This window comes from Tympanuchus pallidicinctus, unplaced genomic scaffold, assembly GCF_026119805.1.
Source record: "Tympanuchus pallidicinctus isolate F22 unplaced genomic scaffold, pur_lepc_1.0 scaffold1, whole genome shotgun sequence".
Taxonomy (NCBI): domain Eukaryota; kingdom Metazoa; phylum Chordata; class Aves; order Galliformes; family Phasianidae; genus Tympanuchus; species Tympanuchus pallidicinctus.
The window spans coordinates 67,513,764-67,537,286 of NW_026294618.1; the positions used below are offsets into that span (position 1 = coordinate 67,513,764).

At 38.4% G+C, this 23,523-nt stretch overlaps 1 protein-coding gene across 4 annotated transcripts; it reads right to left on the reverse strand.

Moving 5' to 3' along the window:
* Positions 1-523: 523 nt before the first annotated feature.
* RNASET2 (ribonuclease T2) lies at positions 524-23,221 on the reverse strand. Of its 4 annotated transcripts, XR_008206316.1 has the most exons (11): positions 22,987-23,219; positions 18,854-18,958; positions 17,195-17,261; positions 13,639-13,694; positions 12,693-12,750; positions 11,745-11,815; positions 8,247-8,360; positions 6,141-6,186; positions 5,869-5,943; positions 2,704-3,855; positions 524-2,016 (listed from the first exon to the last, which is right to left on the reverse strand). XR_008206316.1 is itself a non-coding variant. In XM_052681337.1 (10 exons), exons 2-10 carry the CDS (start codon positions 18,940-18,942, stop codon positions 3,622-3,624), a joined length of 810 nt encoding a protein of 269 aa, XP_052537297.1. In that variant the 5' UTR covers positions 18,943-18,958; positions 22,919-23,221; the 3' UTR covers positions 524-3,621. The 4 variants fall into 4 exon arrangements, 3 of the variants coding, with proteins under 3 accessions (XP_052537297.1, XP_052537288.1, XP_052537306.1); XM_052681337.1 differs by having other exon boundaries at positions 524-3,855; positions 22,919-23,221; XM_052681328.1 differs by having other exon boundaries at positions 524-3,855.
* Between the last annotated feature and the right edge of the window lie 302 nt (positions 23,222-23,523).

A 23,523-nucleotide genomic window follows, 5' to 3' on the forward strand; every position in this document is an offset into this window, starting at 1 on the left:
ACGTTAGTGGCGCCGCTAACCTTCTGTGGCCTCTGCTTAATGGTGATCAAAGCCAGATCGAAGCACAGCAAAACTGCCTGAAGCACATCCACACCAGAGCTGAGTGGTCTGAATACAAAAGGACTTCTCTCCACTGCCAAAGACAGCAACTGCTTTGCTGCTGCAAGCACTTGTGTTGTTCACATTTGTAGGCCCCACAGCCCTGATGCTGTGATGTGATGGGGCCCTACTTTGTTCTGACAGACAGCAAGGGCCAGCTGAGGCAGGAATATGTGCTGGAGCAATAGAGAGAACAGGAGCTGCCCATGAAAAGGGGAAAGCCTGTGCTCTGACCTACACACCATGGAATACTTACACATTGTGCAGAAGAGCAGACAGATAACTGGTAAAAAAAAGCTAAATCCCTTTGTGGAGCTGACTAGTGTTTTAAAGCACTGAGACTGCACAAACAACTTCCCTGTTGAGATTGTTAAATTAATTTAATGATGCAGAAAAAAATAAAACTCATCTTCCTCAGGATGTGTTCAGTTTTCAAGGCTGGCAGATTTTATTTTGGTTAAGGAACTAAGCACCACTTTTCAGAACTGAAAGCAATTCCTGAGATTCCCAACATACTTTTGTTTACCTCTTGTACTTAAATTGTATTAGTAAAACTCTCAGAATTACATACAACCTGATGAAAAGCAATTGCCAAGGTTGGTAATTGGCTGCAAGTCATTGATAGGGATAGCCATAATCTTTGGTCTGAACTGGTGCTACCATTCATTCATCTGCTCTTTCGGTTGTCCTTAAGGAGTCCTTTGTACAGATCTCTGAAGTTGCTTGCATAAGTCAGCCAATTGTTTTTCAAAAGCCTTCCAATCATCCTAGAAGTTACACAAGTGGGATTATCAATACCAAGTCACAGTAGTTGCATATATTGCAAATATATAAGCTGAAATACTAGATGTATTGGACAAAGGCCTGGATGTCCCTGCTGGAGCAGGATTGGACCAGACACACCCAGGAGGATCCCTCCCAGATTCAGCCATGCTGAGATTCTGTCTCTGATTTATTTTTAGTTCATCTTGACTTAGCCCTCATCAATCACTTTCTCATTCAGTAGCAGGATTCTTGTTCAGCGTACTGCTGGCTGTGCAGCCTCCCTTTTTCCTCTCCCATTTCAGATGATACAGGTTATCCTCTAAGTTCTGGAACTTGGCAGCTCCTTCACATTGCTTGCATTTGAGCAGAAGGCCGAAAAGTATATGGAAGCTGCACTGTCTGCTCTGCAGAGGTCAATAGCTTCGATTTGTCTTGATCTGCTGACCATTTTGCAAGAATCAGCTTGAATGTGTAGCATCACACTATAAAGGCTGTGTCTATGCTACTTCCTTCTGAAGCTGGTATTTGCAGCTGGGGGCTGCAATATGTAACTAATGCATTACATTTGAACTATGGAGATTTTGTACATACTATATTTTGTTTCCGTAGGCATTATTTGAAGATAGAGGAAAACAACATACTACAATTAAAAAAAAAAAAATCAGGCTATTGACTCAAGCTTCCATTAAGCCTGTACAAGAACCAGCAATACTCCCATTGTTTCTATTTGAGCTTTTCTTCAGCTGTGAAGAGGAATTAAAATAACTAGCAACCCCAGCAACCATTCATCTGACAGCAGTGTACCATTACAGATTTTATATCTTTTTTCTCATGTTACCCTTGCTCCCAAGATGACATCTACAGATTTTGAGAAATCAGTTGTTCTAATTGAGAACTGTGTTCATAATCAAGCTGTATTGGTGTTCTTAATTGCAAACAGACGTGATATATCATGTACAATGCATACACAAACATATACATATACAGAAGTTTTATAGTGTGCTCTTTACTGTTCTTACCAGAATATTACACAATTATTAAAGTCAACCCCAGAGAAAATACTGGACCATCACAGCACTCCCTGAAAAATGGCCAAAAATACCAATGCACAACAGATAATTTCTGGTCTTTGAATCACCTTCCACTCAGAAACTTGTGCAAAGTTCTCACTGAATCAAGAGCAGAATTCATCCTGTTACACTTCAAAAAAGATGTAAAGGTGAATTTCAGCCAAACGAAAGTCACTGAAAAAAAAAACAAAAAAAAAAAACCCACCACTCTCAAATTTAACAATCACACAGCCCTTGAAATTAGTTAACCCATAAACACTAATGTACTTAAAACAGCAGTGAGCTTATACCTCTTTACAAGTACCACATACTGCATCCTCTGCCTTTTCCCTTCTGAATTTGACATTCTTGATGTCAAAGATCAATTTTGAGTATTTCCACTACAACAATAATGGTGTAGGGAAAAAGAATAAAAGGATAACTTTTTTTTAGTTTTGACTTTAAAGGCTGTATAACATACTCCAGATCTGTTACATTCCTTGACACAGGAAGGAAAGAAGTCAGAAATTAAAACCCACGCTTTACTGAAGTGTTGACACACTAAAATGCAGATCATACCCCATCTCAAGTATTAAAAAAAAAAAATAAAGAATTCAAATTTCTAGAGAGGACTTGAACCCTCCTTTTCTAGAGAGGACTTGGGAAAAAAAAATACAACCACAGTACTCTGGAATGGCAAGGTAACCGCCTTAAAGGAGAGGTACAGGGACAAGCCAAGTAAATACAAATGGTTTCTAAAACTACAAGATAACATAGATTTGTCCTTAACAATGCTTTTACCATTTTTGCAGTAATACACTTCTCTAACAGATGGTTCTTTGAGTCCTAATTGTCTTTTAAAGACAATTTGAGACACTTGCATCACCACAGCACTGTGTAGAGGATCTCATCTAAATCAGTCTTACTTGGAAGCATGCAACTTTGTGGCTTGTTATTGTTACGGGATTAATTGCTAATTGTTCAAATTTGTTAAACATTAAGAATATTTCTAGAGTCTAATATTATTTTCCTATAAAAGCAGACAATTTAAAACCAGTCACTCTTCATGATGGTATTAGTCACTGGGCCAAAATCAACCTATGAACAGGTGAGGCTGCAAGTACAATCTCAGGCTTCTTTTAGCAGATGCCAATAAGCATATTTGTTAAAAGGTTGTCATTTTTGGGCACCTGTAATCTGAGTGAGGAAAGGTTTAATGCTACAGTGTTTCTGGAGAACATATTTACACAAAGCAGACAGATCTCATGTTCTTCCATTTTACAATATTCTCTTCAATAAATTGTCATCTCAAGCTGATAAGCATCTTTTTAAAATGAATAACTTAGCTACCCTGAGTCACTGCCAAAAAAACATGTGGCTGAAGTGGCAGATTGAACTGCAAATGAAACTAAGTCGTCACAGCTTATTTGAACACTGATTCAAATTATAAAATAAGCCAAGAAGTACAGACAGAGCTCTAAATCAGATTCTGATTTCATCTGTACCAAACCAGCAATTCAAAACTTCAGCCTACATAGCTGGTATTACAATGCAAACGATTTTCTTTTACAATGGCCAAAGCATTTATTTTTTTTTGGTTCTTTTCCCCAAGCAGAAGTGCCCTCAGAACACCTGATACAGGCAAGGTTTTGTAATATTGCTAAGTCAAAATTGCTTTCCAAGGTATGACTTTAAGGGATTGTTGTCATTAACTTGTTTTGTTGAAGAAGTTTTTTAAGCTCTTGAGGCTCCATTTGTGATCTTGGACTTGTGAAGGATAATAGACTGGGAGAGTGTCATTGCAGACGGATAACTCCTCTGCCACAAGCTGCAAGCTGCTGTGCATTTGGCTGGATTCACCCTTTGGCTCTGTGCAGTTCCTCAGCTTCAATTCCTTGGTGAAGCAGAATTCAATCTGACCCAGTGTTTGTGCTTTTTCACTCTAGAAACATAAGAGATAAGATCAGCTTGCTACAAAGAAGAAAATAAACCATTTTGTCAAATATATTGCCTTACCTATTGAATACAGCTGTGCTTGCTTGCACAGTTACCTTTGTAAAAATGTGAAGGAGGCAAGTACTGGAAGCATCCACTACAAACATCTTATAGAACACACTTGTAGACAAGTAAACACATTCCAGTACTTTAATTCACTAACAGTTTGGGGAATGTGCATAAATAGTAAGACTTATTAAGAAATATCATGGCAGATTATCTTACCATTTAGCAAACTAGCCCAGTACACAGAAGCTGCTCATCTTAGCAATGAGCTGTGGTTGAATTCTGAGCATATTAAAGGATATGTCTGACCTGAAAGGCACCTTCCACCAACTCTTTTATAGAAGGATGGGAACTGAACCAAAAAGAGAGAAAAAAACACTTTGGTTTTACAGAAGTTTTTACTGAAGAGAATACCAAAGTAGGCTGCCAGGATTGGTGGAAACATCACTTCCGGACTGCTAAATAACCCACTAAAATAACCCACAGTGGGCATTAAAGAAATAATTCTTTGCTATAGGAATGGAGATTGGCAAAGTCACAGAGGATGCACACACAAAGTATATGTGGAAAAAAGACCTGTTATGAAACCCTTGAAACCCTTAAGAATGAACAGAAGTGACTGCATCCCTCTGCAAAGCCACATTCAACTCATATTCCTTTGTTGCTTAGAGTAACATAAAAATACATTTAAAAATAATTTTAACATAAAATTCTTTTTCACATGAAGCAACTTCTAAGAATCTCAGGGCACTACTAAAGCAAATGAGCTGACAGCATAAGAGCTATTAAACTCCATCAGCAACTGTATCTTGGGAAGTTTTCATAAAACCGCTCTCTGTGTATGGGCCATAACTCCAGCAAGTGTGGTAAACTATTTTTACTGAGCTGAAATAATAAGATCCACAGAAGAGGAAGAACTATCTTGTATGGATTTCTGTTGTTGCTGGGTTGTTTTTTTTTTGTGGCTTTTTGGTGTGTTTGTTTTTTAAAGTAGAGTCACCTTAGAGGAAACAAATTGACAACTACGCAGCCTATTCGTATATTGTTCAGACTACTACTTCACTCCTCCAAAAGCATTCTTAGTTCAGATAATGAGAACAAGTACTTTATGCTACAGCAAAGCCTATGTACTACATTCTTTGCTGTATTGCAATTCACAGTACAATCTTGGCAAGGAAAAACACAAAGAAATGGAAACATTAGACCACAATAGCACGAAAGGAAGAACTGAACCTATGACCACCAAAACACCTTCATACCTCTTCAGATAGGGGCTTTTAAGAACAAGCTCAGAAATGAGCCTTTAAACTTCTTTATTTCTGAATGGTTCTGTATAGCGAATAACTTCAAGCAAAACATGAACCATTCACAGTGAATTAAAGACTGCTTTTAATGGACAGTACCCTTGTCAAGGGTAATGCATTAACTAGCTCCTTTCAGCTCATTCTTACTGGGTCTGCTGATTTGTTATATAGCAGTTATGCTTCAGCAGCAGCAGGAGAAAGTACTCATAAAGTTTACCTCTAGTCTAATAAGAACAGCATTCTGTAAGAGGTGCCTATACAAAGTTTGAGACAAATAGGGCTTAAAAACCCCACAACACCCAGTGTCTGAGTACCTACACTAAGAACAAAGCTATGGCATGAAGAATGGACACTTCCCTCCATTAACAATATTTCTGTGCTAAAAAATAGATATATATCAACAGTAACATAAGCTGAACTCAGTGGTGCCAGGATGCAGGTAATGTTTTTGTGAACTCAATTCTAGGAACTGAGCAACACCCAATTTCCAAGGAGCTGCACGCACTAAGAACACTCCGTGCTTTGCTGTGCTGCAGATTTTTCACTATTTTTACTCTTCTAAATTTTTGATAAAAATGTGTTTGTTCGGATGTTATTATTTTGTGGGCTTTTGTGTGGTTGTGTTTGGTTTTATCTATTTATTTTGTTACCTCTTCTGGAGGAAGACATTGGATCTTTGGTGTAACACCATAAAGTTTTGTAAGCACTTCCTTTATATCAGCCATCTGAAAAATTTAAAAGCTTGTAAAAATTAATAAGTCAATACCACATTTTCCAATAGTAAGTTTGTAAAAAGTTTAAGATGAAGCACAACTTCAAATATAACACATGCAATTAAAGATCATTTACTCTCTAGAAATAATTAGACTTTTGCTGGAAGTATACACATGTGATGCTGCATTTATAAAAGGTCCTTTCTTACCTGGTAGTATGTACTGCCTGGCTTTATCCCAGCTTTCAGGAGAAAACTAAAGGAAAGACAAAACATTTCCATGGTTCTTGTATAGAAATATAACTTCACAAGCGTTAGTAAATTAATAATGTCAGTGACAACTTAAAATTACGTTGAACAAGGAAAACTTGTCTTCCATCCTTTGCCATGCCAAGGGAAGGTATCCTTTTCTTAAAAGCAACTTCCCATTAACTAAGCAGGGCCAGCAAGAACCCACTGTTATACTTTACTCTGAGAAGCCAGGAGAGAGACAAACCTTCAGAAAACAAACAAAAAAGACTATGTTACTATCATTTGCTGGATCTCCAGATTGCACTGCTGAGAGCTAACATGGCACCCTTCCCTTGCATCAAGGGCACACTGACTCATGTGCTCTGGCCACTAGGACACAGAATCTGGATCAACACTGATGTCAGGTTACTTACAAAGTGATTTTTAGAAATGCTTTGATTTTTTTTTTTTTTTTTAAACAGGACAGCTGTTCATATAAGAGCAACAAGGTAATTCTCAACAACTTTTGGCTTAAACATACTTTCCTTTAGATTCAGTCCTGAGCGAAGTTCACACTTTCAGTTGCTAGCAAACCTCAGGACCCAACAGGTGCTGAACCTTAGAATACCAGCTTCTTTGCTTCTTCAGCAGTACATGGAAATGTTCAGCATCTCTTCAGATGATGAGCGCTAATAATGCTTAGCCCTTCCAAGGTCAAGTTCTACACTAGGGAGATCTTGCCCAACTGTATAAGGATCTACTTGCTAATGAAAACACAATGTTCTATCATCACTTTACAGGAGTCTGTATGATATCCTCTTAAAGATCTTTTTAAGGGAACTCGTAATCATTCTAACACTACTTTTCCCTCCTAAAAGCATAAATGAAGTAATGAGAACATTAGCAATCATTTTCCAGCAAAGATGAAATTAATTATGTGGGTGCTTTGTTCCCTCCCTCAGTGAGGAGTATGCTATGAGCAATTAACTTCAAGATGTTACAATCTTAATTTTTTTTCACTACACATGCTGATTTAGAGCCACAGTCGGTCACTGTGCCATCTGTAAGATGTTCTAGTCACACAGCTACTTAAGCAGTTGGTTTATCAGTTACTGTTAATTTTAACATTAAATACAACATGCGCTGTGCTTAGAAAAGCATGATTAAGTTTTACAAGACACCTGCAAAAACATGAGTGGGATGAAAAAAGATTTCCTTTGTGCGTATGCAAAGTAAATAAGACTATTAAACAGATTGCTTGAACAAGACACTCAGAAAATATGAACCAGATTTTTTTAAAAAAATACATATACATTTCTAAATACAAAAGGAGAATTTTTCTCATCTCCCAGATAAAGTCTTCCAACACAAAGAGATGTTTCATGATCAACAAGCCCAAGTTAAATGTTTTCCCACCCATAATAAGCATTGACCAGGGTAGGACTTTTGATATTCATTTGTAGCCCTGGTATGCTCATACAGTGCTTGGACAAGTTCCAACACTTCTATCAAGGTAGTGTATCTACAATTGCCAGTGTTTGGAACCATTAGGAGAAATCAGTTCTTAGGACAAAGCAAGAATGTCAGATGGAGGTTACTTCTGAAAGGAAAGCTGAGAGCTGTACACATCAAGTGAAGACTGCACTTCTGGACAGCCTTCCTTGCTGTTATTTTTCAGCACCTTCTCAGGATGTTCTGCACAAGTTTGTATGCAGCTTGCCTTCCCCTCTGAGCATAAAAACTGTATTTCCTAAACACAACCAAGTGTTTAGGTATCAGTACAACTCAGATCTGGAGCTTTTGACACTTGATTTAGAAGTTACAAGTCTCACAGTTTTTGTTAGTGAGATACAGCTTCTCAAAGTTTAACAGCTTGTGTTAGAAGGTGACTATGAAATGAATCATGCTGCCTTACAAGACTGAAATGACCAGAGACATGTTTCTCAAAGCAGAAAACCCCTCTTCTACACTCCAGTACTAAAAGTTATTTATGCCATGAGATTTTTAGACTCTTTTCTTAAATTAGATCTTAAATTCATAGAAACTGTCTGAAGTAAGAGCAGACCAGAGAGTTCATTAACATACCCATTAAGGTCAACATGCTGGTAGAGTTCCAGGGTTTTACTAAAATATTTCTTCTGAGAATCTAGAATCGGAAGTGAGGCTGCACAAGTGCCATGCTTCTCCCACTCGTGTTTCCTATAGGAAGAAACCAAAATTCAAGTCCTATAAAACATTATTTACAGCAACACTTCTTTCTTTTAGAGGAAGCACTTTTCAAGAGCTTTTGAACCTGTAAGGATAGTGAGAGAAAAGCTAAAGCCCCTCATTGTGGTTTGTAACATCAGGCTAAGGAAGAATTCTTCTGGACGGTAAGTCACATTAGAAATGTATAAATGAGTTGTCCTCAATATTGGCAGCTGCAAGAGAAAAAGTTTTCAAATAAAAGTAAGAAATGCAAAAGAGAAAGGAAATGATGGTACAGTGGCTTAGACAATAGCGTGGACTTGGGACATTCCAGATTAGTATTGTGTTTTGCTATACATTATGTATATGAATTTATCTTAAAGTCAGTAATGGTTCTGCTCTCTACCTGTTTCTTTTCACATAATTTCATTTTTGCAGCACAGTGACATTGAAAAAAAAAAAAAAAAAACGATGCAGATATAGCTAACTCTGACCATTCAGCACAGGCATGTGAAATGTTTAAGTGGAAGAGAGTTAAACAAGTTGCAGGAAAAAAAAGGAATGATAAACCATTTGTTTAGAAATTGAAAGAACATCTCATAATGCTATTCACTGAGACTTATCCTTCACACAGGCCACAATTAGACAAGGTCCTTGTGCTGAGCCTTAGCTGGGTGGCACACGGATACAGAACATAGCCACCTGCATTCGTGAAGGTCATCCTCCCTTCCGTACCTCCTCATACTCATAAGATAAGCAGTATCACAGAGAACATGTTAGTCATCAACAACTTTAACATTGTTTTCTTCGTAGGACACAAATACTTCCACAGCACCTGGGGGTACAGCATTAGATTGGGTTCCACAATATAGTTTGTCCTTCTTCACCATTTTCTTGATGGTGCTCTTAAGATACAAATACCACACTGACATACCTAACAGTTAAGTTCTACAAATGGAGTCTTAAGTGGCAGCAAAAACACAAAGGAATGAAATTGATAAACTCTCCTATGTGATAAAAAAAATAATGCTAAACATTAAGATTTTTAAAAATATAACAAGGACAGAGCTCCCCAAGCTCAGTATCTGAGATATGCAGCCCACAACACTGGGCACATGTCAGGTGAGCCCAAGAACTGCAGAAATCACCCAGCTTGAAAACTGATAAGAACCCACATCTGCAAGAACTGCCCACAGGATGTTTAAGATGAGGGATACCCACCTGTCCTGGGTAAGCACAGATCTCTTCTGCTATGCTGATCCTGAAGGGAATTCTCTTGGCTTAGAAATTTTTATTTTGTTTAAAAAATAAGTCTAAAACTTCCCCAAGAAGTAGGTTTTCAGGTAGTAAATTTTGAGATGCAAAGTATACATCCTGTTACAAGGCATTCTATTGTATCCTATTCACACTACTTTGTAACAAAGGCCACAGTTCACTAGTAAACAAGGTGAACAAAGATGCACAGTTATTCTTACAGAGGCATCTACAGCCATTCTTTAATCCCCTTGAAGAATCTTTATCTCCTCCTTTAAGCCAGAAATAACTAAGAGGTAAGTACAGGAAGAAACACAGTAAGCAATTAGGGCAGTCTTGGAAAAACCCCAATATGATATGCTAAGATACTTAACCATTTTGCTTGTTGCTGCTTCTGTTCCTTACCTAAGGTGCCTTCAAGTCTACAATGAAAAATCTTAATTTTATTTTCAGATTCTCATTTCAGTCATTTATTTTATACTAGACATTTAAAAAAAAATTGAAGTGAACACACTATTTTAACTGAATTAAGACATACAGCAAGGTCTTACTGGCCTCCAACAAGCTTAACACTTGCATTTACAAAATCTGCAATTAGAATTGCCAATTAAAGTGTGCTTATTACCTTACTGAGAGGGAGTGAATTACTCTGTCAATCAAAATACTAGTTACAGTGTTCTAACTTTCAGATTATTTTTATACTAATGATAACAAGAGATAAACATTGTTTGCTAGCCTCGAACAGAAACAAAAGACGACTTTATATCTGTTCATACCTGCTGCCTATTAAGGTATCTGTGTTAGAACAGGTGAGCATTCAGGACATGGGAGGGAATAGATTGAGGACACATTTTTCTTATTCCCTTAACAGTTTAACTTGGCATAAATTTGTGACGCCATTGAAATAGGCAGCCATACTCTCCCCAGCAGAACACAAGGAGAAGAGTACAGAGAAGCACAATCACTTTTCTGGAGGGACAGTTTTGACATTCAGACTGATGTAAGACACTTCTAAGACCATTTTAAGACTTGGAGGACAAAGATCTTCTGTAGAGTGAGGATATTACAAGGAGAGTGGTTAGGCCCTGGAACAGGCTGCCCAGGGAGGTTGTGGATGCCCCGTCCTTGGACGTGTTCAAGGCCAGGTTGGACGGGGTCCTGGGCAACCTGATCTGAATGTGTACGTTTGGTGGCCCTGCTAGGCAGGGGGGTTGGAACTACATGATCCTTGAGGTCCCTTCCAACCCGGGTGATTCTGTGATTAAAAGAGACTCCCATTCCCTTCAAAGATCTGCCCTAGTGACTCAGGGAGGAAGTAATCTAAACGAAAGTCCCAGAGGTAATTATAGTTGAAAAAAGCAGGAGGCAGCGGCATTTAAAGCTACGTTTATCTGATGTTATTATCTTCACAGTAGATCTGGCAGAAACAAATCACATCAAATTGCCAGTGATTTTAGTTTAATAATACATTCAAGCTACTGAAGCCTGTGCAGCCTCAAACATCTATACCGCTCTTCAGTCCATGCACCTGGTGATATGGAAACAAAGAGGAGCCAGAAAAGAAGGAAAATACACATTGTCAGGAGAGATCAAAGTCTCCTTCTCCCTTCCCTTATGCCAAGCAGGTTGATCTCTAAACAAACGCTGAGTTGATCTGATTTTAGGCTACTAGGAAAGTAAATAGAAGTCTGAAGAGAAATGGCTAGGACCACCCAATGCAAGTTATTTTTCCATTTCCACCCTCTGTTCAGAAATACCAGAAGGAAAGCAGAGATGCTAGCAAGGAAATGATCCAAAAAACTGCTCTTGCAGCTAGTTCTCACATCCCTACAACACAACCACAGTGCAAGATTTAAATATCAGCTGCAGATGCATCTCTTCCCTGAATAAAAGGGAACAAACATTCTACCGCTCACTTTCAGTAAGGTTTGCTTCAAAACCTTTGCCCTAGCTCCCTCTTCAGAACCTGCTATATTAAGAAAACTGGGGAGGGAGAGGGGGGGTTTTACATGTACCACTTTCAGCGGTTTCCTGGATGCTGCCTCTCATGCATAACACCTTCCCTGAAAGATAATTAACTCAGATTGACTTTTTTCCATAAAATAATATCCAAAGTTGTTGTTTAGTTTTGTCTGTACTCACCAGAAGTGGGTGCGATTCAGAGATGAATGAATCACATCAGGCCAATAGCGTCTCATGTCTGACATAAGATCCTATGAAATAACACAGTTTCTTAATAAACTTACCTGCTGAGTTTAAAAGCTATTTCTAACAAAATCAACATAAATGGGTATTTTTTTCTAAAACTGAAGCCTTATCTTTCAGCATCACTGAGAAACTTCATCTGCAGAAAAAGAAAAGAGGTCCTTCCTCCCACTTATTCTTGAAATGCTGTTGGAGGTAGTAACGGGCAGATGCAAATACCTTAGTAACAACCAAATACATTAGTACAGACTAGTAAGATTTTCTTTCAGCTGTTCCTTCAGAAATTGCTCAACCACAGAGCTTCTCATCATCACATGATCAAGTTCCCCACTCCTATGTAGAAAACATCTGGAAGAGGCTGCGGAGTCTTTCTCCTTGAAGATACACCGAGGCTGCCTAGACACAGGCCTAGACAAACTGCAGTAGGTGTCTCTGCTTGAGCAAGGTGGGGTTGCACCTCATGCTCTTTAGAGATCCCTTCTAACCTGTTCTGTAACTCAGATGTAGATATTTTTAATAAATTAACACATTAAAAAAAAAACAACAAAAGAAGCATGACCTGACTGTAACCTCTTTTTCACAAATACTGGTTATCATTGGAAATTCAGAGCCTATTTTCCCTAGATGTTTTCTTGCTATAGAGGAAGTGGCTTAACAAGTTCAACCACATGTCCACAAAACCAGGTATGAACAGCTGCTACTGATCACATGCGCTGTCACTTCAAGCTGTATCAGAAGCACTTGATCAACTTCTGGAGTCATACCTCTCAGCAAACTACAATCACAGATTTATTTTGAGCTACACATTTTGCACATAAGAAGCACAAAAACACTGAGCTGTTTGGATGACGCTTTTTTGTTTGTATGCTTGTTTTTTTTAAATACCTTAATCTCTGTGACGTTGAAATGCCACGTCCTATTACATTCTTCACCTTTGTCAGGCCTAAAGAAGCAAAATCAAAGTGAAAAAATATATTAGCTATTACTAAAGCTGGGAGATATCATAGTCTCAATTTTAAATATGAGAGATTATAGCTATGAACTTGCAAAATACAAATTGTCCATCAGCATTTATGAAGTTTTGTAAGTAAAAATCCAGTACACTAATTATGGCTAAAACATTTCCCATGTAGAGGCTCTTAATTAGGCCCTACAATTCATCACAATGTGTAATAATGTACAGAGGAAGTACTGATATATGAACTGTCTTGTTAGAATCGTGCACATCATGCCACTGACAACACTGAGCTCCCCAACCACTGCATTAAGTGACAATTGAGCAAGTATTATCGGACAGTCATTGGAAATCTATATTTAATGCTGTTCATCCTCCCAGGACATGCGGTTTACTAACTTTCCATAGAGAATATTTCCATGTATTTGTCATGAAAACCTCCTAATTGCTGTCAATGACACCAATGTTATGTAGTTGATTCCTTTGAAGTAAATTAGTTTTTTCCAGACTTTCACAATATTTGTGCTCAGTTAAGATATTTACATGCTGTCACGAGTAACTAACGAAATCTTTGTACTCAGGAAGAAAGAGGGGAAGCCATTACTTCCCTCTTTGAGAACAGTGGCGATTTTATAAAGACAAATGTAAACAAGATGCTCACATGAAAAGATTTCTGTAGCTCAGTGACTCACAGGATATACAGGAACACACACCAGTTTTATATCAGAGCAGATTTTGAATTTCCAATGAAAGGCTTTTTTTGAAGCAATCATAAAATAGAATGACATTGGGGGAAAAAAAAAAATAAAAGCCCTAAACATTTTGGTATGAAAATTTTTCTTTCCAGATTGAAATTAAAACAATCTACAATGATACCACAGTCCATGAATTGTCCAGTAGTCTGGAGGGTCTTGACAATCATTAGCACTCATCTGTGGAAAACAAAAATACAAAATATTTGTTGTATGTGACCAGAGATAATAGCTCAGGACAAGAAACAAAGCACATTCACTGGTGGCCCAAAGCACTAGAGATACAAGAGATTCTGCTTGTTCAAATCAGTGATTCCAGGTACATGCAGCTGTGATAGTTGCCTGTTGACCACAGCTGAAGTTTTGAAACAGACCAAGAGAACACCAGGGTATCCCCACAGGCAGCAGTAACAGAAGACAAAAGGACAGATTCTGAGCTAATAGGAAGATCCATGCTAAATGAAAGAGTTAGCCCTACATTTATCCTATATTGTAGGTGGCATTTTTCATTATTTTTCTTATCACCAGATCCTTCTAAGAGGTGCAAAGCCATAAAAAAAATATAAACATAAACTGCAATACTGGACAAGCACACAACCATCTTTAAAAGTCCAGGAGTAGCCTTGTTAGTATAATGAAAAGGAAAAACACTAAGAGTAGATAAAAAGTACTTTCTAATTATTTTACTTGAAATAAGCATTCTTAAGCTATTTTTGAGTAAAGGGAAGAGAGCGAAGAGCAAAGACAATGTACATTCCTACCAAGGTTTCCAGTCAAGATTTTTACTAATACAGGAGAAATACTCTAAATAATAAATAATACATTAACTATTATTTAGAACGGAATACATATTTCTGAGCACAAATAAAAAGCGTTTACAGTCATTTTGTGATGTATGAAATGACCATGTTTTCCCTGATTACCCTGCTTAATAATTAGGTCTCTCTTTGGTAAACAATTTTCTTTAATAACAACCTCCTCAGATTTTCTTCCTCCAAAATATTATCTTTTCAGCTCTGTATTGCCCATTCTGCCTTAATTATGCCACAAATGCCTTCCACGTGACGCAGAAGCAAGAGTGGAGTATAGAGAAACACAGAGACAGACCTGTAATCTCACTAATTGCCTTCTACATGCCACAAGCCAGCAGCAGCAAAACTGTAGGCTGTGCAGGACTTTCTTACAAACACACACTGGAAACATTAATGAGACTGCTCCTGTCCAAACAAGCTTTGAGGAGTTGAAAGAGCTCAGCTAACCAGCCCAAGATGCAGGAAGCTAATGACCAGTAACTAAACATCCCCTGAAAAGGAGACTGACAGATAACAATCTTGCTCAGCTGGGCACAAGAACAGCACAGTTGTGCTCCTTATCCAATTTTTAAATCACAGTTCCCAAATGCCACTGCATTTTTCAGTTCAATTTAGCTGATACAACCAGGGCTTCGGCTCAGACCCAGGACTTGTGCTGTTTCCTATCTGAAATAGCATTCTGAGGTCAGAAGGAAAGCTAAAGAGTCAAACTGTGGCCAGACAGCCAACATTTTAAGTCTCCCAAGACCAAACTGGGTGCCCCAAGTAACTCAGAACAACTGAGTGACAGAGCACCAAAAGTCAACAGCTTATTTCCGGCAAGTAAAAGCCTCTTCAAGCTGCATAGCACTAAAACACAGCAGACTGAAGAGATGAATAAAGATCTGGCATCGTTTTACCTTTAGGTCTGTGAAACACCTGCAATTGCTCTCCCTAATCATGGCGCTAACCCAGCTAGCAGTTTCTCCTACACATTTCCCAAAGTTGGTGTTGCACTGCAGGCCTGCAGCACAGTGTGCCCACTGCCACCTGTAACACATTCGGTCACACGCTGCGCTCGTCGGATGGCTTCTTCACCCTCCTCTCTAGTTCTGACCATGGTAATTTTCCAATTTTTTTTAAAATCAATATTGTAAAATGGGAAAACACCAGCATGCGTATAGTAAAAGAGATCACAGCAGGGTTTAGTATCCATTTCTTCATTTTTCCTATTCTATCCAGAACAGGAACCAAATTGCATACATACTTGCATCAGATTTTCTCTATTTCACATGGGAAAAACCCACAAAAGTTATTCGTTTTTTTACAATCTCCAAGATGAAAAAGCTGCAATCATAACATTTACTTTCATAAGTTCTCGAATTAAAGATATGTCCAACTCCACAAAAAGGGAGGGCAAGCCCCCTTATTTTCCCTTCTGCAGCTCCTACTTTCCATCTAACAAAATTCACACTGATTTCTGAACAGAAAATTTAAGTTGAGCCTTACCACAGCATTTTTCTAAAACAGTACTTTCCAGCTTAATTGTGCAGAACACACTCAGTATTAAAACAAGAGCTGAGCACAGTTACGTACAGATTAAAGCACAGGAAGAGCTGAGAGAGGTACATTCACAAATTTTTGGTATGATGAACCACGTCCACTACATTTTCAAAAAAAGGCCTTGCAGGACTTCAAATACCTGAAACATTTTTCCACACACAAATATACAAAATAGGTAGGCATTAAGATGCACACGTGTCAAAAACACATTATGTACTGAAGCCCTCATCTGTAATCAAGTTCCTTTGCAGAAGATACATCAACTCACAAGCGCTTGCACAACATACTGTAACAAAGCAGTTAACTTAAACAATAACACACTTGCAGTTTGCTTTGCCCAGCTATCATTTTTCCTTTTGACATCATGTCAGCAGTTTTAACTTAACACAGCAATCACATCTAAATAACTGAAGATGCAGAATCTATTTCTTTACATTCAAAACTGAATTTGGGAACCTCCCAAGTTAACATACAATCTGAACAAAAAAGAAAGCACTTATAGGAGTAGAATTGGTATCTCCCTTTTTCCAATGACTCAGGGAGGTGAAACTAGACAAAAATGTTTCATATGATTTTAACTTCAGTTTTCTGATCTCCCTCAAAAAAAAAAAAAAAAAAGAGTAAATAACCAACATACTGGCCACTCCTTGGTCTCAGCTAAATTCAGTTAAGTTTTTGTATTGGTATCTCCCCCACACATTTATCATAAGCATATCCCATTCTCCACAGAAGTTTTTGACAGCAAGTTTTGCTGTTACTACTTTTATACAGGATTTACAGCAGGGCAGGGTTTTTTGTTTGTTTGTTTGTTTCCATCCTCCAAATACAGAAATGCTCAAAGACACTTGCCATAACAGCTTTATACAGGGCCCCCTTTTTCCAGATAGAATTTGTATTTGATGAGTTATCAAAACTTTGAAGCCAACATTTTAAAGCTAAACCTCAATATGCAAGACAGTTCAAGTGCTAACCAGCTGTCTTCAGGCAGACAAAGCATGGAAGTCTGCTTACACAGTCTAGCAAAAGTCCAAGGTTAAGTAGAGGACTAACAAAACACGTGACAAGCAATTAAGGCTTAGTGTACAGGACATCCCACATTAACTATTACATTTGAAGTGCACACACCACAATCCATCATGCTTAGTGGTACCCCAGAGTACAGAAATAATTGCAGAAGTTGCACCAAGATCAGCCAGTACACTTATTAAAATGCAAGTATGCAAGCAAGATTAAATACTCAGTGGGCTTTACTAATTCTCTTTTCATAGATTTATTGTCTAAGGCTCCCTTTGTCTAGATAAAAGAGGAAAAAAAAACAAATCTCACCTTGCATACAGTCACTGGCCAGTGGTGAGCAAGATACAGCTTTTTCCAGGTGTGAGAATGGCTATCACTGTAGAAAGAACAACAAAACTATTTTTTCCTCAAGTATTTTAAGTACACCACCTCCAGCCAGGAGCACAATACCAGCAATTCACAAAGGTTACATGCTGACTTCAGTGCTGTATAACTTCTACTGCAATATTTAACACTCCAAACACTGTAGGATCAAACAGTAACAAATTACATAAAAACAGCATATTTAGAAACCTTACTGTTAAACACATCTGCATACTAGCTTGACAAGCTTCCCATTTATTAAGATATAGAGGATAGGTTTTGCTTCACATTTCGGAAAACATCCACTGGCAAGCTTTTACAACACCAGCAAAAAAAGATACTTGCTTAGGACATTATTAATCTTGTAATTCTGATTGATGCTTTCAACTGAAAAGAAAGTATACAGCCTTGGAAATGTAAGTACTCCTCTGAAAAACAAACTACAGATAACCACAAACAATGCAGTTGATGCTGCGAGAGGTGTAATTTCATCCAAGTTTCACCATGCTGTCAGACAACATAAAACTTAGGACTAAAAAAATTAAGAATTACAAGAAGTAACATAAAGTAAGCATTTCTGAGGTTTATTGTTTTACACACAAACACTACATTTTTTTAAGTACTTAACTATATAATTTCAAAACATTTTAAAAGTTAACAAGTTGTGACACTACTATGTTTACCTAGGGAAGATCTATAGAAGGAATACTATCACTTTCTTTCACAAAAACACTTGTGTTTCAAAGCTGCTTGATAGAGGTACATAATTTAGAGAGACTTCAGTACTATCTGAATCCTACATGAAGAAAAAAGTTTACAAGCTTTCTTTAAAAAGTGATGGAAGGGTAAATCATATTTTAGACATTTTTACAGAAGATTCTTTTTTTCCAGTAAATCTAAATTGACGCCCTGGCTAAACACCTCTTACTTCAGACATTACAAGATATGAAAAGCTATAAAGCAACTACACTATATAATAAAACCTCAAGTGAAAAAAAAAAAAAAAAAAAAGACAACACTGCAATTTGCACAAGCTGATAGCATTACAAGCAGAACAGTCAAAATAAATTGTTATTCCCTGGAAGCTAACATCCATTTTGCTTTGCTTATACATGCTAAGGGTGCTATAGAAAAATTCCATGAGAAAGCTATTTCTCAGCTCCAATAGAGATACTCTCACATTACATCACTTGCCAGTTTTTTTTCTCTGGTTTTGTGAGTTCATAATAGCCACATTTTCTCTTATGCATTCACATGCATGTGTGGTTTTACACAATTTATCTAAATAGCTCCAGAAAAAAATCAGACATAGCACCACTGAAAGTTATTAATACTTTTATCTAGTCTTCACTACTACAGAGGAAACCTGAATAAAGCAATTCCCTAACACTGTAGAATATTAATTTCCCTACACAAATTTAAAAAGTCCTAGCTTAGAAAAATAAATATCATCTTTCACCTGTATTTAAAATAACCGAGCTTCTGAGATGAAACATAGCAAAGTAGTTCTCATAAAACACCTTCTGGCTAATGACAGATAAGAACAATGATTTAGATTATTTAAGCAGTAGCTTTTTGAGCCACCTGTTTTAAATCACAGCTTACCTCTGAGGGAATTTATCTGAAGTACACCAACAACACAGTGCCATAGAAAAACAACCCAATATCCAATAGTGCAATTTAGCAGGCTTCATCTTGCTAATCAAGTAGCTGTAAAAGAAAGAGAAAGCATTAAAAGGAGAAATTTGTTACTTTTCTATTGTTCTACATCAGAAGTGTAGAAACAGAAAAACACAAGTACCTTAAGAACAGAACACAACGTAAATTCTATGCTATAGACTTACTGTGAGATTAAGATTAGGGTCTCTTTTAATGCTGTGCTAGACCTCCCGGCTTATATAATAATTTCCATACAATAATTTTTTTAAACTTGTACATAGTACAAATAGAGCCACTCTCCAATTAACAGGGATACTTACGGTCTTTATACCAGAACATAATCAACTCACATTCTCAGAGTAACTCATTAAAGAAACTCTGAAGCTAACATCAAACATTCACATTGGATTACCCAAGGCTGATGTTAGAAAACCACAGGAAATGAAGTATTATGTTCAAGAACGCAATTTCCTGTAAATAAAGACAGGCTACTGGAAAGCTATAATCAGATAATAATAGCAGAAGAGCAAAGCCTTTGGATACAGCAAATGAGAACAAGCCCCAACACAACAGCCATGGATACAGAAATAAGAAAAAGAATTACTTATCTTTAGACAGCCTCAAGTAGACAGAGAACTCCAGCAAGAGACACCCTCACCTCCACTGCCAACACCTAAATGAGGTCTGGGAAGGGGTAGATCATGGCTCCACCCCTTCTGGTCACTCAGGTACATTGCATGCACCTGAGCTCCCCTAGGTTGGCCCTGCCTTCCCACCAGGTGCTCAATCACTGCTTCAGGATGTAATTTAGTGTTTTCATTACAGCTACTAAACTGAAGTTAAAGAAAATTGCTGCTTAAAAACAAATTGGTGCCTGTTCTTGTTATAAACCTTTAAGAGCCTCTACAAAAACATGTACCTGCCTGGTTTACTTACTGCACTGTAAACCCTAACAATCAGGAGGAAAGAAAAAACAAATTTCACCAACAGGTGACTTTAAAATTGCACAGGTCAAAAAACTCAACTGCCTCCTGCACAGACACTTCTTAGGTACTGAAAATAGAAGCATACACATGTATTTACATGCAATTATTAACACTTCATTGAACTTCCTTTCCAACTTCCTTATTTTCACAGCCCTACAAGCTGCATGAAAAGAAGATACTCATTGCATAGCCTATGACCCCCTTCCAAGATCTCTCACTATACGAGTGATATCTCTTTTTCTATGAAGAATTTTAAATTACTCCTCTGTTAAAATGGTCAACCCATAAAGACATTCAGTTTGGCTATCATAACTGACTTCAGGACATTCAAATCCACAGCTCTTTATAAGAAAGAAGCCATTTCTCCACTGTTACCCAGGGGCTCTGGACCAAGTTATGGTCCAATATTTGCACTCCTGCAAACTTTTGTGGCAGAGCTCACCCACAATTTCATCTACTGCTATTTTCAGCTAATAACCAAGCAAGCAGGACTTTATCTATCTGCATGACAGTTACTCAAGTTGAAACACTGAGAGACACAAGATTTCTTCACATAAGGCTCAGCTTTGCCTTCAGAAATAGTGTTTGTCAGCCAACACAAACTGCGAAGACAACAATGTTACATGCTGTCATCAGAAAGGCTACACTGTGGAAAAGACTATCCTAAGTAGATCGCAAAAGATACAAACTAGCAAGCATTATAGCATTTATTTTGCAAACTGGTATGACTTAAGAAGAAGGACACAAAGAAATGGAATTTTTACAGACTTATGTACAAAAAAAGCATAAAAGTCATAAGCTCCTTTTCTCATTTGAGCCCTACAATTGTCCAATAATGACCAGAGAGGGGGCCTCAAAAATCCTATTATCAGATCGTCTGAATGTTCCGGTTTCTTTTGCACACTGCTCTGCCCCCTAAAACTGGAACATCAGGACAAAAGGGCCCTACATTTTTACATATAAAAAACATATTTTTTCACTGATAAGCAATACACAACCTGAGGCTTTGACCTGGAAAACCCTAGCAGAAACTGGGAAGAAAACAATGCAGTTATGACAACAGATCGATTTATTCTAGTTCATCTCTTAGCCTATTGAGAGTGGGAGGTGAAATGTGTGTCAGCCTCACCTAAAGTATGCAGCCTAAGGAAATACACATCCAAACTATCACTGTAATAACAAATGAGGTTCACGTTTTAATGAAAGTTTCCTTTTGTTTACTAAATTATACTGGATTATTAATTCTACATGTAAAATAAAAGATTAACAAGTCTTATACTAATTACATATACTCATTGGAGGGAACAAAGAGAGATTTTGCATTATGAAAGCTAATTATACAAATTCATAATATTCGAAAGGATTGTTATTAAGGCAACCTACAGTTTCAAAATGAAACATGCTCAGATGCATAAAGTCACTATTTGAAACTTCAGCCTATTGACTCATTTGCCCCACAGATAAAACTACAGGTAATACAAATAGCTTCATGATGATTCCTGGTTTACTAGGTCTGGATACCAACACAGAGTGCATGCTAGTAACTCAGTCAGGACAAGCCCACTTCCAGTCATATGTGCATTGTCCAACGCTAATAACAAAACTAACTACCTACAGTTATCAAGGGCTTGGGAGAATCTGGCTTTATAATTCTAGTGGAAATGCTAAATCAGGGCTTCAAACTGACTGACCACCTGGTAGGAAGGTGGGGCCAACCCAGGGGAGCTCAGGTGCATGCAATGTACCTGAATGACCAGAAGGGGTGGAGTCAGGATCCACCCCTTCCCAGACTCAATTTAAGGCTTGGCAAAGGAGGAAGGCCATTGGTATCTTTTGGGAGTTCCCTATGTGTCTAAGACCTCCTGAAGGTAAGAAACTTCTTTCTATTATTTTTGTGCCTATGGCTGCTGTATTTGAGTGAATCCTTACTTACTACAGTTTAAGACCTTGCTATTCTATTGTTATTACTGTACTTTGTATTGCATAAAGAATCTTCAGCATGTTTATTGTTGTTTAAGTTCTAATGCAGTATGTTGCAGGTACTGGGCATACTTTTAGACAATAGCTACTAATTACCTTTATTCTAATCTCTTACTTTTTTTTGGTTTCTAACAACTAGCTTGTCTAATAATTGTCTAATAAAGCTCACGAGAAAGCTTCCTGGTTTACATGTAGGTCAGCCTTATAGACTCAGAGAAGAAGCTACAGAAATTATTTATGATATTTGTTGACAGACTTGCATTGTTAACAACAAAGCTTACAACCAATTTAGTGTGGGCAGTAGTAGCCAGGAAATTAGGCACCTTTCTGGCACCCAGAAGCACTGAAAGGAGTGTCTAGGCTCAATATAACTTCAAACAACGGAATGAGCACTACCCTGCTGCAACAAGTTAGACAGCCCAGTTACTAAGCTGGGAGTCAGAAGCATTAATTTCATTTCTAGTAATACTCCTGGCTCAAACAGGGTTTATATCCCAGCATTCTCCTGGCTAACTATTCATTCACATGACACACTATAGCCACTATCAAAGCAGGCCTCTTCTCCTGCCTCTCACATGACCCAGCCTAAGGCAGCCCTGTCTAGGGTATGTTCAGGAGTAGCTTTGATCTGTTCCTCACTGACTAACTTCCTAAGGAAGTCTTAAGCAAGGCACTGCTGTGCCTTCCTCATACAGTAACCAATGCACTTCTAATGCTGCACTTAACAATTTAACTTCTTGGCTGCTCCTGAGGAACAACCATCACCCTTTGTTACAGGTGCAGTTCAGAGAAAACTAGTACTGCAGAGATCTCATGGGGATGACTCCAGGTGACAGGAGGATACCAAAACTGATGCCCAAGTGCTACCTACACAGTTCTTCCAACTCTGGGTAATGCTACTACTTCTTTAGCAGCCCTTTAACTTGCTCCACAGGGAGCCGAAGGAATAAAGCCCGAGAACTGGCCCAACGTCCCTGACTCCAGCCCGGCTCCTTGCAAACAGTCACGCAGGTTAAAGAGAGAGGAAAAAGCCTACGCGGGATACCTCGTGCAGACCCTTCTCCCGAGACGCGGCGATATTGCACACGCAGGAGGCTGCAACCACTCCGTTACCTGCCGCTCCGCCGGGGCCGCCTGAGCCTCTCCGCAGCGCGGGTCGCACGGCCCGGCCCGCAGCAGGTTGGGGCAGAGAATAGGGGCACGGCGCAGCGCCCGCTTCCCTACCGCGGCTCGCACTTCCGCCCGGCTGCGCAGCGGGGAGGAGCCTTCGGGAGCCTGCTGAGGCCTCTGTTGCTTGTTAGCCTGCGTTTACAGCAAGCCGTCGAGTAAAGCGAGTGCAGTGAGGGAGCGCTGGCGCACGGGTTTGTGTATGCTTCCTCAAAATAATGGGGGAAGTTTGAAACGATAGCGTTCTTGTTTGGAAACAACAGGCAGCTTTTGAAGAGGAGAGAACACAAAGAAGTGAATCATTGAGCATCCCAGACCACGCTTGGCTCTCATTTTCTCTGTGCTGTGACAAACCATAAGATTGACTCCAACACCTGCCTGTCTGCTGATATGTGAATCACAAATGCCAAGTGGTATTATTAATTACTACTGTGTGCTTCTGAATTATGGGGGAGTTATTGCAACCACCCTCCATAAATGCAC

Bases quoted from the DNA above. Each gene is read 5' to 3' on its own strand.
- RNASET2 (XM_052681337.1), bottom strand. From the start codon at position 18,942: ATGAAGCCTGCTAAATTGCACTATTGGATATTGGGTTGTTTTTCTATG. The intron at 12,751-13,638 runs GTATCATTGTAG...TTGCTTCTTTAG, and splicing joins TGGACAATTCATGGACTGTG to GCCTGACAAAGGTGAAGAAT. The intron at 8,361-11,744 runs GTGAGTACAGAC...TTCTTCCTATAG, and splicing joins CTGAATCGCACCCACTTCTG to GAAACACGAGTGGGAGAAGC.